General features: G+C 38.4%; 1 protein-coding gene across 2 annotated transcripts in view; it reads right to left on the bottom strand.

The window, feature by feature from the left end:
• Positions 1-11361, bottom strand: part of ctnnal1 (catenin (cadherin-associated protein), alpha-like 1) — a 72774-nt gene extending 61413 nt beyond the window's left edge. For both annotated transcript variants that reach the window (XM_067426747.1, XM_067426748.1), the window contains exon 1: positions 11002-11361. In XM_067426747.1, coding sequence (XP_067282848.1) covers positions 11002-11097 — 96 coding nt within the window. In that variant the 5' untranslated portion in view covers positions 11098-11361. The remainder of the gene's footprint in view (positions 1-11001) is intronic.
• Positions 11362-18880: the final 7519 nt, after the last annotated feature.

Genomic DNA, 18880 nt, shown 5'->3' with positions numbered 1-18880 from the left:
CTGACTTATGGCCCTGTTTCCCCCTCCCAACACTAAGCGAGACACCCACTGGCCACACAAACATTCTCGTTCATCCAGTGAGAGTGATGAAACATAATCCTCATTGAGGAATGTAGTGACCACACCAGTGTTTGCACAGTGAAATGTACCTAACCACACACACACAGAGGGGTCTGAAATAGGGACATTCAACATAGGAGAGGCTTGAACATACAAGTGTTGTAATAAACACAAATTTAATTCAAAATTCACAATATTTAACTTGATCTAAATGACTGTACACTTTCTATCATCTTTTCTCATGGAAAAGATTCCACTCCATTGGTTTGAGTCCTATCTCACAGTTAGGTCTTTCAAGGTTGCCTGGAGAGGGGAGGTATGCAAAGCACATCAACTGACCAAGGGGGTTCCTCAGGGCTTAGTACTTGGACCTCTCCTCTTCTCCATTTACACTACATCCTTGGGACCTATCATTCAGGCACATGGCCTCACATATCATTGTTATGCCGATGACACCTACATCTCATTTCAACCAGATGATCCCACAGTACATGCACGAATCTCAAGCTGCCTGGTGGATATCTCAGCATGAATAAAAAAAACATCACCTGCAGCTCAACTTAGCAAAGCTGCTCGTCTTCCCTACTAATTCGACCCTACAACACGACTTCACAATCCAGCTAGATTCATCTTTGATTACCCCTTCAGGATCGGTCAGAAATCTTGGAGTAATCTTTGATGACCAGCTGTCCTTCAAAGACCACATTTCAAAGACAGCTCGGTCATGCAGGTTTGTCACACAGCTTGGTAAGCACTGGTAATTTCTAGACTTAACTACTGCAATGCGCTTCTGGCTGGACTTCCATCATGTGCAAACAAACCACTGCAAATGATCCAGAACGCTGTGGCACGTCTTGTCTTCAATGAACCCAAAAGGGCTCATATCACACCCCTCTTCATCTCTCTGCATTGGCTACCAATCGCTGCCCGCATCAAATTCAAAGCTCTGACTATTGCTTATGGATCCACCACAAGCTCAGCACCCGCATACTTCGACTCACTCCTGCGAGTCTACACCCCCACCAGAAGCCTTCGCTCAGCTAACGAATGAAGGCTTGTGGTACCATCACAGAGAGGCATGAAATCCCTCTCCAGAACTTTTTAATTCACCATTCCTGGTTGGTGGAACGATCTTCCGTCCTCCATATGCAGGTAAAAACTCATCTCTTCCATAAGCACTTAATCTTATCATTCTTTTTTTTTTTTTACTCTTCCTCCTCTATTTTTCTCTTTTCTCTTCCTATTCTAGTTTTTGCTACTCTGGGTAATATCCAAATCTTTGTATTTAGGGCAATTTTTGCGTTTCTTCTCCTTTTCATGACAGATCGCTTCCTGTACTCCTCAGTTGTAAGTCGCTTTGGATAAAACCGTCTGCTAAATGCATAAATGTAAATGTAAAAGATACTTGAATAACAGTTTGGAATGACATTAGGATAAAATAATAACACAATTTGTATTTTTTTCAATTTAAGAGTAACTGACTTGCATCATAATGTGGGTTTATGTTTTAAAAAAAGAGTGCCTGCAGACACTTTAATGTGAGGCCCACCTGTCACCAGTTGTAGTTTCTGTCACATTGACAGGCCATAAAGATATAAAACTAGCCTCCTGGAACAACAAGATCTCAGTAAATATGTGTATCCTGTGACCACGGCCAGATCATCTTGGAGTCAGTCTGCTGACAGGACAAAACCTTGGCAATCCCCTCAATGAAGCAGAAGAGATAGAAAAAGATTCCCGACCACCAACATCTTGACAACTTTTAGTAAACATTGCCCCTTTTCTTAACATACATCCCTGGTCTTTGAACAATTCATTAGGACATGTTATTCCAAAGAAAACAAAAATGTAACCCCTGGCTCCATCTTTGGAGTTATTTTTTGAATTTTGAATTATCCCACCAATTCCTCTTATTTATGAACTATTTGTAGACTTTATTGGTTAACTGGCAGTTAAGATGCAGACATATTTAACATCGTGCAGCTACTTTTCACAGGTGAAATTTCAATAGGAATCCACAAAATTAGGAATTTTATGTGAGGGCAAAAGATTTCCCCACACAGATTTCACAGTTTAAGCTGGCCACATGGTCTCATCAAGTTGACAAAGAGAAAGCTGCTTAGTTTGTGAGCGATCATAACATACACTATTATTGACAATAAACAACTTTTTTGGCCTGCACCTTTAGCCCCTGCTGGTAAATGCAATAACTACACCAATGTTTCCATTGAAAATCCATTGATCATTATATTATAGTAGACGTGTTCCCACCTTGCTGAAAAGACCAGCTTAAGCCAACATGAATTTCAATGCTGTCCAGGCTAGTTTAAAGCATAGCCACTGTGCTTACCATCAAACCTTTTTGATGCTTTTTAATGAAGATCTTTCTAGCTACTCAAGCCTTCTTGGGAAAATAGCAGACCAGCACCCAAGGCACAGCACTGGTGATTGGCTAAAAAGCAAAACAAATGTATCCAGAATTGTGTGCCTATGCAGCAAAGATGGCAACACTTATATATTTCCCAGGCTGCATGCACCTAACAAGCATCTGTCATTGAAATGAATATAAATGAACAGATTGTACTCTTCAGGTATATTAGACCTTCTTGGGTACTACAAAGTGTAAGTAACATTCAGGAAGTTCAGCCAGAGTGTAATCGGAAGAAAGCTGTGATGGCTATAGTGGTAGCATCATTAACATAGTATTATCAGGATTTATCTGGCCAACAATAAGGATGTGCAGAACGAATCCCTTCAGCTCAACAGTGACGTGATTGATGGAAGTAATTACCACAACAAGCTGCATTTAGATCTTCCTAATGGAGGGAGTATTGAAGGATACACCATCTGAGAGAATCAAAAGGATAAGCACTCTCTTCCTTAACATCATGCCAAATGATTTTCTTCCTCTTGTTTGGGTTCTTCGCTGCCTTTTAAGTCAGTCGTGCACAAAAACTGAGCTTTTATTTGTGAGCTCTGGCAACAGTCAACATGCATTTACAATGCACCATCTAATTTCAAAGACACTCACAGTGCATTCCCCTTTTGACCAGGTGACATATCTGTGCTTTTAACCACTTTAAAGTTAACATACCCATGACAGGCCATGATTAAGGGTGCCGCTCTAATACGGTTTTCTAAAAATCTACTTAAGATAGATCTGATCTAATGACGGGCTGCACGCTCCAAAAAAAAAAGGTTTTGATGAAATAATGAACTCCTTTTGTAATTTATAAAAGCTTCTTTTAATGTTTTAGTGAAATCTAGCAGCATGGTCCACTGAGCAGATTTACTTTTCACTGGTGTCTTTTCAGGCGTTTACCTATAAATGATGGCTGTTTTAACAAGGCCTGTCTGGAACTTTAGTTCCCCAGCAGACAGCGAAAAGGTAAATGCCCTCACAAAAGATTGTGTTGGTGATTTAAGCTAAGCTCTGAGATCACGAGCCTTCAGAAGGACCAAAGAGCAGAACAGGTAAGAGAAATGCGGTTTTGAGATCAGAGTAAGGAGGTCTAGACTAACAGGAGAAAGCAATCCGTAGATCACAACTGAAGAACTTTTTTTTTTTTGGGGTGTGGGGGGGGGTTGGGGGTGACATTGACATTACTGTTTCCCCCTCAAGGTTTCCAATCCTAGTCAGGTGATGGATGACACAGGTCAGGTGATGGGCGGCTGAAAAAGAGGTCATAGCATTTGGGTTCCTCCAGGCTGAAACCTTAGATATATCTTAAACTGTCCATGCAGAATTCTTGAGGTCATTGAAGCTTCTGTCCAAAGTGAGAGGTGCCACATCTGGGGACTATTCGTTTATTCAGTTGCAAGACAAGAAACTACAGTGTTTTGTTAAAAAAAATCATTATACAGCACTACTTCAAAAATACCAATCTAGAGAGGTTAAGTACGTATGTTAGCTGAAACTGTACAAGCCACTGTACAGTAAAGTAGAATAATAAGCCTTTTGTAATAACTGTTAAGGTAAGTAGGTATTTTTCAAGAAACCCTCACATTCCATATGCACAGCAACTTGAGCCAGCACTGTCATTGTGCCAATGTACATGCTGAAAGACATGAATGCCCAACTTCACAAGCGCAAAATATTCATTATCTCCATGTGCTGGTGTCATTTAAAGACTGACGAGCAATACATTGTTAGCGTGGCAATTCAGATACCCAGCTAGAATAGAAAAACAACAGGAACTACAATAAACGTAGCTGACCTGTCCTTCACACTGACAGCTTCTTTGTCTGAGAGTATTACCCGTGAGCCCTAAGATCAGTGGTGACAGCGAGACAGTGGGGGGCTGAGGGAGCCCACCTCTTTCCCAGATTTTTCCCTGAAACTAACGTGAGCTCAGGAAGGAAGAATTCCATGAAACTTTTTGCGGTGATTAAGATCTCTTCCTGCTCAATGACAGGTCCCGTAGCCATGTAACGTAAATACAGCCTGGAGCGGAGCCAAGCTGTCACTGATGCAGAAACTCAAACTGAGGGGTATGTCGCACCTTAATCAGACGGCAACTTCTGAGAGCCGCCTCTGTAAGGTTATGCCTACAGGCTATGAATTACCAAATCCAGTGAAAAGCAGATGAAACGCAGAATGATCATGAAAAGAACAGAATCATAGCCTCCCAACAAAGGGTCATCAACCAGAAACCCTTCTGATTTAAGAACTGACATGCTCTAAACTAAAACTAGTGGATTATCTTACTTTTTATGGCTTGAGGATTTTTTTTTTTTTGGGCAGTGCCAAAATGTATTTAAGATTTAAAGGGGGGGTGAAACACTCTAGTCAATCTCATGTCAATCTTGAGTACCTATAGAGTAGTATTGCATCCTTCATATCTCCGAAAAGTCTTAGTTTTATTATATTTATTAAAAAAAATATAGGCTGTACCGAGGCTTTCCGGAAAAAACAGAGCGCCTAGAGGCTTATCGTGTGGGCGGAGCTAAAGAATGACGAGTACGCACAAAGCGGTGACGTCCTCAAGCGTGGAGAAGAAAACGCTACCCTAAATAAACCATAGCTATCAATGAGATTCAACTAATACAGATATGATCCAGAATCAGATCGGGAGGCTGAAATAAATTCAACAGGAGAAGCAACAACAGCAGGACGTCCGTCTCTGTGGTACTGTATTTAGTCAACATTTGTGTGTTTACTCGCAGTTTATGAGGACATGATTCGGTTTATGGACTATTGTATGCGACTTAACCTTAGTAGTAGCAAGCAAAACGGTTTTGCACATCAGACTAGTGTAACGTTATACATAGAACAACAATGGGGTAACCGTTAGCGCATCTGAATGACGAAGCACGCTTTGTGAGAACGCTAGGTTTATGTTTGGGTGGTTTTACAATAAACAAACTGACACCTATATTGGTCAGCTAAACAAATGTATTTAAACACACACCATAGATCGCATGCTCTATTGATAAATTAAATAACGTTATACAGGATCGTGCTGTTTACTGATGTTTACTTACGCGACGATAGCCCACAGCACAGACATTTGAAGCAGTTTTACTCACCGCCTGCTTCCAAAGCAGGACCGAATCTTTATCGCTGGGACCGCTCCATCAAAAACACACTTCTTTGGTAACTGTTGATTTGGTGAAGTCCTGACAACAGTGACCATGGAGATCTACTTTTGCGACGCGACTGAAGCGATGTTGTGAAGCTTCCCGTCATTTCTGCGTCCAAATCGGTTCAAATGCAGCGCTGCCTTCCCGGAATGCTATGCGGACGCGTTAAAGTCGTTTGATGTTACCATTAGGAGTAAAGTAGAGCACGGCACGACCATAGGGCATGACAGAAGTGTTCACGGATGAGTGGATCTAAACGAGTGTACGAGTGGATCTAAATTAGATTTTGAAACATAGTCCATGTTTAGGTTGGGAATCCAAGTCTTTAACAGTGTAAAAAGCTCAGTATGCATGAAACAGCATTTCACCACCACCACCCCCCCCCCCCCTTAAATAGGAAAAATATTGAAAGTCTTTGGTCATTTTTGAGCAAGATGCTAACAGTGTAAGAAGATTCCATAATCTATGCTAAGAAGCTATGCTAAAAGTTCTACCGCCACAACCGGAGATCACCTGAATGGACTCAAAAACAGTAAAACTCAACTATTACCTATAGGGCAGTTGGAAAGTAAGCGTATTTAATGCGTATACAAATTTTTAAGTGGCATTCCTTTAACAAATCTTTAACCTTTTAGTAAAAATGTCTTGCCTCAATCATGCAGCTCTATACCACTTAGTAACTAAAGTGAAATATTCACTGTCAAGTATATTTGCCATGGTATGACTGGGATGTTAGATCAATTACAGCTACAAAAGTTTCTGGATGGAGGTTGTGGTTCACAATACAGCTCTTATCAGTTCTGGCTTCCTTTTTTACACCTCCACTGCTTAAACAAACACATGGAACACAAAGGACTACATGCAGTCAAGTAAACACAGAGAACATGCCTTCACACACACACATAAGTTTACGCATACTGAACATGAAGTTTGCTTTGTTCAGGCACTGAAGGGTATTTGGCCATGTAATCCAAAGCAGTTTACACGGAGCACACATTCATCTTTCTTGTCACCTCTACGTGAGGCACCAGGGTTACCCTTTCTGCTCCTAGTATATTATCCTATCCAGTGTTCCCCATAATTTCCTCCAACAGAAGTTCTCTTGTGATTACAAGTAACTCAGTTTTGATGTTCTTCTAAATGTCTCTATACAGGGCACATATGATATGTTTTTACAGTACAGCTTTGCATCCCTGACTAAATGTCTTTTCTAGGTCATGAGGGGTAGCGGAGGCTTTGCATATGGAATGTAACTTTGGCCCAATTGTGTACTTAACTGAACACAAAAAATCTCTCACTTTCACAAATTTTCAGAGGTTCACAAAAGTGCAGATGGCACAGAGCTTACAAAAGCACGAGGGCTAAATCTAATAAACTAAAGCAGAGAAAGTATTTTTAGCCAATTATCGCTGAACTCTTTTCTGGAAAACAACTCTTAGTCCTTCAGAATATAGACACGGCTAGCACAAATATGCAATAACAAGCCTTCTTGTCACAGGAGTTTAAAAGCTTTCTGATCAGATCAAAGACTTTGTAATTTCATAAATCCTGCCCTGGCTTTGGCTCAAAATCCAAGACCATAGTGAAACTGAAACATAATAATAAACTATTATGATTGTTATTATTATGGTGTGTTTTTATCTGGCTTAATTGCAGTTTTTGGAAAAAGTTAAGTTATGTCCTAAAATAGAAAGGGCAAAAACTTTTTAAAAATATATATGAAAGTATGTATGTACATCATTATTTCATAAATGAGATGTTTTTAAGTGTCGCACGCAATTTTTCTGCATGCTTCTAAATTATGTTATTTTGGTGCACAAACATTTCTAAGAAATAATAATTAAATTACTAATACATTTAAAAAAAGGAATTGTTTATAAATGATTATGACAAACTTTGCATGGTTTTCAAAGATGTATTCTTGTAAGCTTTTTTCTTCATTATATATCATCACATTTTTTTACTTTATGTCCTTCAAAACACGGCATTTATATAATTTTTTTATTAAACTTCATTTTAAATCAGAAACTAAAAATGTTCATCATAGAACAGAAGACCTATTTTTAAGTCTTTGTAAGTATGAATAACATTTTAATGTATTTTTTAAATTAATCCAGACCAAAAAATATATGACCATCAATGGCAATATAAAAATTGCAGTTTAATAAAAACAGAGAAAGCTATTATCAACTAGGTCTCAAATATGTGGCATGAGTGGACCAGTCCAGCCAGACTGATCTTTGGCCTAGGAGGATAACAGCAGTAATTACACAGTTGTGAATGTAAGACTGATAACAGAGAGGATAACTGGAGATCAGTGCCTGTGTGCTTGTGTGTGTGTGAGTCACTAAATAAGCTCTGAAAACCCTCTCTCACCAATATGAAGCTTTCATTTCCTCCCCATTATCATGCTTAGCCCCCCAGAGAGGGTACAGAGGATCTGACCTCTGCACTCAACCTCCAGTCCTTCACACAATCTTACAACCTCTATTGATAATGGCACTTTCACATTCAAACATCACACAACACAACTGATGTTGGCTATCCAGTACTTTTTGATTCAGCTCAATTCCCCAGAGAAAAAAATAAATAATCAAAGAGTCTCCTTTTTTTTCAAAGTGGAATCCAACTGTGCAACCACCAGACTTGTGCATTCAGTGTAGGAAACTTGGCAGTTGCAGGCAAGACAACATATTTTACATTTGTATCTGGTCATTATTGTTTACAGAGAGAGCACAATCATGTTTGACAAAACTGTAGTTGGGGGGAAGGGTTATGACTAAAGCCACTTTGACCATCTATTGTCCAGAATCTATAAAGCTCTGAAAGAGGTCCTATTACCCAAATGTCCACTGAATGGCCAATTAGCATGTCTTCTAACACCGACCTTTCAGCCTCATTACCATCAGCCATCATAGTGATCCCTGGTAGCTAGCGAACTCAATTCAAGCAACTCCCATCACAATACAAAATCAACTTCAAGAATGGAACACCCATCCATCCAACCATTCATCCACAATCTAAAGGCTTGTCTGACCAAGTGCATTGGGAGGGTTTGGAGAGTATAGCTGTTATGCATGAGAAAATCACATGGAAACAAATTTCTCACAGATGCTTTTTGAACCAAAATACTGCTCTTCTGAGCAGCACACATACACTTTTGGTAGCTGTGTCACTATTACCTAGGCGAATCCTGTTATTTAATGAGGAGATGGAAATCAGAAGCTGTGAACTGCAGCAACTATAGTGTACTATAGTGTATAGTGTGTAACAGTACTGAGAAATGTCACTGCTTTTATCATACCGCTATTTTCAAAAGTCAAAGGACTATTTGAAAGAGGGACTGAGGCCGCATTTACATTACATGGTTCAAGTGACCTAATTCCGCACATATTGTGTATGATCCACAAACATGTAAGCAGGAAAACAGCACATGGATTGCGATATTCTCAGATCGGTTTCATTCATGTGTGGTAATAAATCTGATATGAGTTCTGTCAATGTGCGTTGCACACCACTAAAAAAGCGGCTGTGTCACGTCAACTCAGGTGGACATCAACTGAGATCACATGACTTTTCAATTGCCAGGCTGCAACTAGCGCTGGTCTTTTTTTCTCCGCCTTAAGACACAATGTTTTGCTGACCTTTAAAGGCCCTTTAATTACCACTTTCAAGACCCAGAAAGTTAGTAAAGACATAGTTAAAATCGTTCATGTGACTACAGTGGTTCAACCTTCATTTTATGAAGCGACGAGAAACCAAAAAATAAAAACTTTGTTCAACCATCTCTTCATATGCTGTTGACGTAGTGTAGCACTTCCAAGTCCTACTGCAATATGGCCTCACCATTGGCTAAAACCTGTGTCAGCATCACATGCGTTGGCCAATAATGAGCTGGCGTTCTGACTTAGCGCTTTGAAAACGCTGTACTGTTTGCACTACTTCAACAGTGTAGGAGACTGGCACAGTTGAGAAGAGATTGCTGAATAAACTTGTTATTCTTGTTTGTTTTTTTGCGCACAAAAAGTGTTCTCGAATCTCGATGCTTCATAAAAAAAAGGTTGAACCACTGTAATCACATGGACTATTTTAACGATGTCTTTCCTACCTTTTTGAGCCTTGAAAGTTGTCATTAAATTGCTGTCTATGGAGGGGTCAGAAAGCTCTCGGATTTCCTCAAAATATCTTCATTTGTGTTCTGAAGATGACAGAACATGTCTTATGGTATGGTTTTAAGGGTGACCAATTAATGACAGAATTTGCATTTCTGGGTGAATATTTTTGCATAATTTGAGAAATTAAGTAGCTAGACACAACTGATCCCAAAAGCATAGTAACAAACACACTTCTCTTCTTCAAACCACAATATAGATGTCATTATGGCTGCAGTTCCAAACACAACTTTGCAAAGATGTTTGCCCACTGAGAATTGTGTGGCTAATGACAGAAATGTCAACCATTGGCTAACAACGCTTTTGGGAAAGGCACCCTAAAGCGGTTTTCTCTCACCAGTGAATGTAACAGACCGGAGGGCACCTGGAATGGAGTAATTTAAGCTGGGGATGGTAATCTTTGTCACTTCACTCATATGCTTTTCACACTGACTTTCAGTCTGTGCGGGGACACACAAAACCCAAAGAAATATACAAACTGAGGTGGCAATTTAATATGAATTCGTACAATGTGATTCATACAAGCAATTTTTAGAAAATAGTAAGCATGAACATCATTAACACAAGTAACAAAAACTTTCTTGTGTTATGACAGAAAATGCCATAGCCTGCATTGATTACCGTACAAAATAAATGTATTTTACTGTACTAAATCAATGTTAAATTTGGTACCAACAGCTTTAAATAACTGGAGAATCTTGAACATTACCTGAAACAAAGTTTCACTTCTATTCATTCATCAGAATATGACCCTGCCAAAAACAACAAACTTCCGTGATAACCACAGTTCAAGGAAAAAATACCACAATTAGGTCTCTAAAATGATTTATAAGTAAACTGAAGCAACTTAATATTTGCCACGGTTCCCATGTAAAAAACAACAACAAGAAAACCATTTGATAAAAATGACAGCAAATGACATAAATATAGCTTCATACACTGTTTAAACTTTAAACAGACCTACATATTAGTTTATTTTACTTTAACTATAGCAAAATGTCATTTTGGCGAAAACTCTGGTTACCATGGTGTTGTTGTTGAGAGCTCAGACAATGTTCTGGGTAATTTTTACACATAACACCGCAAAGTACTGGGGTTTGATTGAATCATTGGTTCATTCAAGTGGTTAGTGTGGGGTTTGGATGATTAATAACCCATCCGACAAGTTTCTTTGATGCGGACTCACCTGAGACACGAGCGGGATGAGCGTTTGTTCCACCGAGCGAGTTTGGATTTCCAGACCGCAATCAAAGTTCCCACCGCCGCACGGAGACGAAGCCATTCCCGCCGATACGACCCCCACGAGTGCTCACAACAACAGTTTTGGAGTCTCCCAATGCTGCAAGCGTTTGTTTGGTTTAGTTTAAAAGCAGCGATCCCTCCGTGTGTTATACACTGTAATCCACGCGCACTCGCTTCTGAGTGACGGACTGCTCATGTAGGCTACATGCAATATAGCAAACTACAACGACAGCCAGGACTGACTGCTGCAGGCAACCACTGGCGAGTCAGTATCGGAGAGCGAACACTGGCAGAGAGAGGGAGCGTGCGCGCGCGGTCAGAAGCAGACTGTGCGCAAGCAGCAGCGCAATATGTCCACAATATGAGGGACACAGAGTGTTTTTATCTCACCCAACTTTTCATTTTACTTTCTGTTCTTTGTTGTTTTTGCCTTTTTAACTTTTACATTCACTTCACATTTCATTTTCTTCTTTTAGTTACGTATGTTATTAGGCATGATGAAGTGAGCAGTTTTTTTGTAGGCTATCTGTAGGGTCTCTTTTAGTGGACAAAATGATTCTTTAGCACAGTGTTTTTCCAATATTTGTCTTACATAACAGTTAGCCCTATCAGGCTATACGGGCGTTAACTCGAATAATATTAAAATGACAAAATTGTGATATTAAAATTATTAGAATAAACAAATCTTAAACAATGTTTTGATCCTAAAAGGTAACTGTTGGCCTACTGTTACCCACAAATAATAATGGTTGTACCCTGATCTTTTGACAACCACTCATTTTCATTATTATTAACATTATCATTTTCATAGATATTAAAAAGTCCTTTATAATTAATAAGATATATCATCTTATATACCATATTAAAAAATAATCTAAAAAATAAATATAGAAAAATGAAACAGTATATCCAAAAACTGAAATAGACTAAGAAACTGATGACAAACAACGTGCATGGGCACCCTCCACCGTGTAAAAAAAATGGTCAAAAAAATTCTAATGATATTCACACAAGCTGACATCATTTGCAAATGTCTTTCATTGCGCACAAAAGCTTTGGTAATGCAAAAGTTATTTGTTGTACCAACACAGCACATTAAACTAAAATCACTGAGCAGTTTAATTTGAGGGGGTGGATTGAAGGGTTTCACTGCCTTGCAAAAGTAACACGATGTGCTGCAACTCTTGTGATTTTAATTATTATTCCCATATGTATTTCCACACATCTCAAACCAGCTCATGCCCGTGCATTTCTGTGGTGCCGCTGAAGTAACAATAGGCCATTTATTAAATGCTAATTGAAGTTACTAATCTCATCACAAATGCGGACCGTGCCCCAAATGTCTCAGCCTGAGATTTTCAGGATCTCTTTAGAGTGAAATGAGGCAATTCAGTGCATCTCAACTGCTTGCAATGGGCTGTAAAACTGCCAACTTATTTCTAAAAGGTCGGGATGGACATCATGTTTTAAGACTGTGAAAGCCTAATGGTGCTCAGATGGTATAGAGAGTGATTCCCCCTGAGATTTCATCAATTGAACCAGCACTGACCTACTTCTCAGGAGATTCACTGTAAAGTTTCTTCAGGTATTTTATATGTTATTAAATGGAATAGTTCACCAGAAACGAGAATTCTATTATTGCGACTTTCTTTCTTCCGTGGAACAGAAAAGAAGATATTTTGAAGAATGTTTTAACTGTCCATACAATGGAAGTCAGTGGTCCATTTGGGTTGTTTTGGACCCCATCGACTTTCACTGTGTGGGAGAAAAAGGAAGAGAAAAAAACTTTTTACTAGGCTATATCTTCTGTTGAACTCCATCTTTAAATAATCTATGCCTCAAACCATGAGTGTTCCTGAAATGTGTGAATTGAGCTGTTTGTGTCACCTTCTTGCATAAGTAACCCGCTTTGTTTAATTGTAAGGCAGTAATTCAAGCTTCCAGGGAAGTGTGTTTCGTCTGAGTCATGAGTATCAGGTGACATGAGAACACTTCCTCAAACCAGTGCAGCTTTAGCAATGGCCAAATAAACTCTACTGCAGGGACTGTGGGCCTCAAATGTGGTTTGTCCTTATCCCGCACAAATACAGAGGTCCACCACTTTGCAACCCGATGGCTTGAAAGCTGACAACAATGTCAAACGTTGATCTGATCATGTTTTCTTCCGAACTGCATATTACTGCAATGTACAGTATGGTAAATGACTGAAACCGTGTTACAGTGTGAAATTGGATGCATTATTCAGGCAATTTATTTTCTCTCTCCCTCAGAATTTTGTACGGTTATTTGAAGGGTTATGTTTTTCTCTAAATGTGTATTTTTGGGGGTAAAAATGTTGAAAAGTCCATTATTAAGCAAAAAAAAAAAAAAAAAAACTAAGTAAGCAAAACAAAAAGCTGATTCCCCAAAAGTGTAAACAATGCCGCTCTGTGGCTCTGTTTGTTTGACCAACCAATGGCTGATCTTTAAGAAAACTTGACTGAAAACCATCACTATTTTTGCAATTTTGTTTTTGCGACATTAGTAGCACAAAAATGTAAACACAATATTTATATGAGAAACGGATTATCAAAAAAGAAAAGAAAAATTGGATGCAGATCTGATAGCAAGTTTGTAAAAAAGGAAATAGGTTTAAGCGGACTACATGATTGGAGACTCTAGCATAATGCACATCAGAGAGAAGTCCGATATTTCACTGGAAGATCGAGTTTTCACATTTTTACTAAAAATAACAAGGACAAAACAAATAAGGAAATGAAACTCATGGATGAATCGATCTTAAAAAGATCAATAAAATACATTTAGAAAATAGGGTGAATTTCCTTTTCAAAATCGAGAGCAGACATTTGCCCATGGCTGCACCTATTGTACTTGAGCATGCATCTTTAGTAAAACAGACTGCTTTTTTTCTGCACTTCCTTCACTCTTCCTAGAAATGCTGACAGCATTTTTCCCTCCTGAGTTCCCTGTGTTGCTCAGTGCCACAAGACGAGGCAATGTACAGAATGTAGACATCATAAATGAAGGGACTTAGGACAGAGAAAGGAAAGTGCAAAGTGAGCACATTCATCACCCTGGAAACATGGATCTGCATTCTAGCAGAGTGTCAGATCCAAAGTGAATCTCTAAGCCTTTCTTTACGCCTTAGTCAAACTGATTACAATACCTGTCATTTGTGGGTCATTGCTAGCAGACAATCTGATATTCTAAAACTTAAGTGAATGTAAATTGCTTACTGCAGTAATGAAAATCCACCCCGATGAATGGTGGAGCTTTGGATACAAGTGTTTTGACTAATGATAGCTACACATCTTCTCAGCCTGGAAGATGAGTGGCTCGCCTCAGCAGTGTCAGATAAAGCCTTCTTAAGTTTATTTAACCATCAGGCATCTAAAAGAAGCTCGCTGTTAGTGAGCTCTTATTTTTTTTGTTTCACATTTCTAAAGGGACATAATCAGAGGCAGACTTAACCAATAAACAGGAATCAGGAGGCTTCATACCTAAACATATTTGGTAAATGCCCCAGTGCATGTTTAGGGAGTAGGCCTGTCTCTGGAGAACTTCAAAGGTTTCTATTTACAAAGTGTTTTTGCACCGTTGATCAATGTATCCAATCACAAACAATCTGTTGATTTCTTGAACGCAGTGGCCAATCAGAGGTGTTAAAGTTAGTCACAGTTCACTCACCGCTTAAAATGCGGGAGTCTGCAAACTTTCAAATCTTATAATAAACAAACCATAGACACAATGTTAATAAGAGATTCATTATGCAGCAAAGAAAGCTTCATTGATTATAGCAGAACTGTGTGATTGATCGGCAGTACCGGTCCTAGACTTCTGGGGGCCCTAGTTAAAACTTTGTCTGGGGGCCCTTGTCAGTATGTTCATAAAAACCTCAAAATGATTCCTAACTCCTTTATCTGTTCTTTCAGAGCAGTAACCAACAACAGTGAGTTGAAACATTCAGTGAATAAAAAAATAAAAAAAAGCAATAGGACAAATACAGCAGAAAAAAGTTATGAATGAAATGAACAATTTAGCCTACTGCTTATAATAGCCTATACAATTTTACCATATGAATTAAATATACATTGATTCTTATTAGTTAGTAATTGTATTCATTGATTCTTTTTAGTTACTAATTTTATTCAGATTCTTCCGTTTTCTTTTGTCGTTTGATTAACAGATGACAGAAAGATGGGTTTAGGCTGCTGTCTCTTTAAGAGCAAATGCACAGACCTAATACACTGACTAGCATTCGTTTACTTTCCAGATCCCAGAAAAATCCTCCTGTTCACCGAAACCATAACTAATGCATTTACGGACATTTTGACATAGTTTTGCATGTATTTGTCTGTTTAAGCACCCACCCGAAGAAGCCCAAAGTATTCCGCGTTTCTCTCCATCTTGGATCGTGTGGAGATTGCGATGAACTGAAATGAGTTGGATAACAGTGAGAGAGATCTATTTCTTGGCTAATCCTTTAAGAATTTGGACATTATAAAATGTCAGGATAGTTTTCTGTGGGCTGTTTGCATGTTCTCAGAAATCTACACACACATACACACACACACACGCGCGCGCGCGCGCACACGTGTGTGTGTGTGTGCGCGTGTGCGCGCGCATGTGTGTGTGTGTGTGTGTGCAAAAATGCAGGAGGGAGTGTGTATTTCCCAAAGCTATTTCCATATGTGTATGGAGTTTGACCTTGCATATTTGCTTACCCTTCCATGTGCATCATAAAGATAATTACACTACTGTCTCTGAAGCAGGAGAAATCATGTGGTTTTGTTTCAAAGCAAGAAAACATAAGAATTTGAGGTACAGGTAATTGATGCCTATATGCTTGTGACAGATTAAGGTGGTATGATCCTTTTAAGTCCAGAATGTTCTGGAAAACAACAAATTTTTCTAGCATTCCATTGTAAAAATGCTTCACCGCAGGTTGCGCAAGCTTGTAACCTTTGGAAAGATTTTCAATAACGACCAGAAGAAAAATTATGAACTGAAGATAACCTTTTGACACACAGACGTTAAGTTGATGTCAGCCATTTACACTCAGAATCCTATTTAAAGGGACAGTTCACCCAAAAATGAAAAATACCCCATGATTTACTCACCCTCAAGTCATAGGTGTATTTGGCATTTTGCTTTTAGATGAATACAATATAAATGATAATCAGAGTTATATTAAAAAATATATCTTGGCTCATCCAAGCTTTAATAAAAAGCTTTAAGGTTAATAAAGGCCTTCTGAAGCAAAGTGATGTGTTTATAAGAAAAATATCCATATTTAAACTTCAAAACAGCCATTCACTGCCATTATAAAGCTTGGAAGAGCCAGGACATTTTTTAATAAAACTCTGATTGTATTCGTCTGAAAGAAGAATGTCATATACACCTGATGACTTGAGGGTGAGTAAATAATTTGGCTAATTTTCATCTTTGGGTGAACTGTCCCTTTAACAAATGTATTAAAATGCATTACATTAAAGGGATATTTCACCCAAAAATGATCATTCTGTCATTATTTATTCACCAAACCTGTATGAATTTATTTCTTCTGCTGAACACAAAAGACAATATTTCGAAGAATGTCAGTAACTAAACAGCATGGGCTTAGTTGACTTCCCCATTGACTTCCCCATTGACTTCCATAATATTTCCCCCCATATTATGGAAGTCAATGGGGTCCATAAACGGTTTGGTTACCAACATTCTTCAAAATATCTTAATTTGTTTTCATCAGAAGAAATAAATTCATACAGGTTTGGAGCAATTTGAAGGTGAATAAATTATGGCAGAATTATCATTTTTGGCTGAACTATCCCTTTAATTCCTATTAATTTTAGTTATACTGATAATATAATAATAAATATAATAAAATACAAGTATTCTTTGTATTTTATAATAACTACTTTTAAAACTCTTTTCAACGAAAAAATATGTATTTACTTTCTTAGACTTAGGCCTCTATCCTTCCAGCTTTAGAAGATCTTTAAAGGTCCTTTATCTGTTGCCAATTTCCCTCTTCAGTTTTAATCAATTATAAATCTCTACATTCTCAAAGGGATTATATGATTGTACTTCATAATCCTTATTGCGTGTAACAAATTCTGTGCGAGCTCCTCATTTCAGAAGCCAAGAAATCTTCATGACATGAAGCAGAGAGTGGTTTTCACTTAAGGTGTTTGATAAAACAGAGTCAGAGCAGAGAGCACTAATATCTCAGAGCTCCAGTTCAGCCCTCGCCTGGCCTGTTGTCATTAATCATCTCGTCTCAAAGGTTCACAATCAACCATAGCTTATTGTTTATGATCTTGTCAAGCAGTGAGCGGGAAACCATTTCTGACAAAACTGTCACAGAGCCTTTGCAATTGATGCCTGGCAGCCCTTTTTGGATCACCCGTGTCTGACAGCCGAGCTGAGCTCAGACAGGAAGTCAGATGCTGGTGATGGTGCTTTACATCTGGTCAATAAATGAATGAGGTGCAACCAAACTAGTTAATATAGACATATGAGGCAGTTTATATGGTTCAGCATAAAACAAGGATCATTATAGATCCTTGTAAGGTAAAGTAATGTTTCTTTCTAAAATAGGATGTGACAGGTTTATTGCACAACTAGGATCTTTAAAACCAGAGGGCTCAGTGAAAATCTCTTTCCCTTTAAAGTATTTAAAGCACGTCTGCACCAATGAGAATTCCAAGAAAGACAGACACTATAATAAGATGAAGGTTTCAAATCATAACAGGTTTTGTAAATAAAGATTTATTATCTGGTTTGCTTTGTAGTATGGCATTTATTTTATGGAAGAAATGAAAACTTTGCTACTCCAGGTTATGAAATTGAAAACACATGCATTACATCAAATACTGCCAACCTATGTAATTTTCTCATGCTGTTACCCCTGCATTGCACTTTGGATGTTATTGAATATCTAACAGCTAATCTAATAATTTTTTGCAGGGGCATTTATTCATTAGACCTGTGTAGATTGATTTCAGAATCACTGGTCAGTGCTTAGTTCATTACATATCTAGCTCCATCTACTGATGATGCAGTACTATGACTGTCTGTAAAGGTCTGAGCACCACGCATCACTGTCATAAAGGAAGCGAATTAGGTGCAGTCAAACCAACATTGAAAAATATTAATGTAATACACAACAAACGTTTAAGTGTAAGGTTTACTTAAAGGGTTAGTTTATCCAAAAATGAAATTGATGTCATTAATGATTCACCCTAATGTCGTTCCACACCCGTAAGACCTTCGTTCATCTTCAGATCACAGTTTAAGATATTTTATATTTAGTCCGAGAGCGTATGCAAGTGTATGCACACTTTAGTGTCCATGTCCAGAAAGGGAATAAAAACCTCATCAGAGTAGTCCATATGTGATATCAGTTCATGATTCAGATCGCATGTCAAACTGCCAAACTGCTGAAACAACCCGATCACACATAAATGCGTATAAATAGTACGAGTGTGCAATGTCGTGGAATGTATACGCCAAAACTCATTTTGGCGTGCATATGATACGCTGTTTACACTTCTATATGCTCTCGGACTAAATATAAAATATCTTAAACTGTGTTCTGAAGATGAACGGAGGTCTTACGGGTGTGGAACGACATTAGGGTGAGTCATTAATGACATCAATTTCATTTTTGGGTGAACTAACCCTTTAAGTGATGTGGTGCCCAGTTCTTAGCCTCTGATCCATTATCAAGATCATTTTTGAAGGGAAAGGGGGTGGTCTTTTTATTTAAAGAAATTAAATAATTTAAGGACTAAGGGTAATAATGAAATAACAATGGTCAA

This window comes from Pseudorasbora parva, chromosome 19, assembly GCF_024679245.1.
Source record: "Pseudorasbora parva isolate DD20220531a chromosome 19, ASM2467924v1, whole genome shotgun sequence".
In the NCBI taxonomy this organism is placed as follows: Eukaryota; Metazoa; Chordata; class Actinopteri; order Cypriniformes; family Gobionidae; genus Pseudorasbora; species Pseudorasbora parva.
The sequence above is the reverse complement of the archived record's forward strand: the minus strand, read 5'-3'. Positions and strand labels throughout refer to the sequence as shown.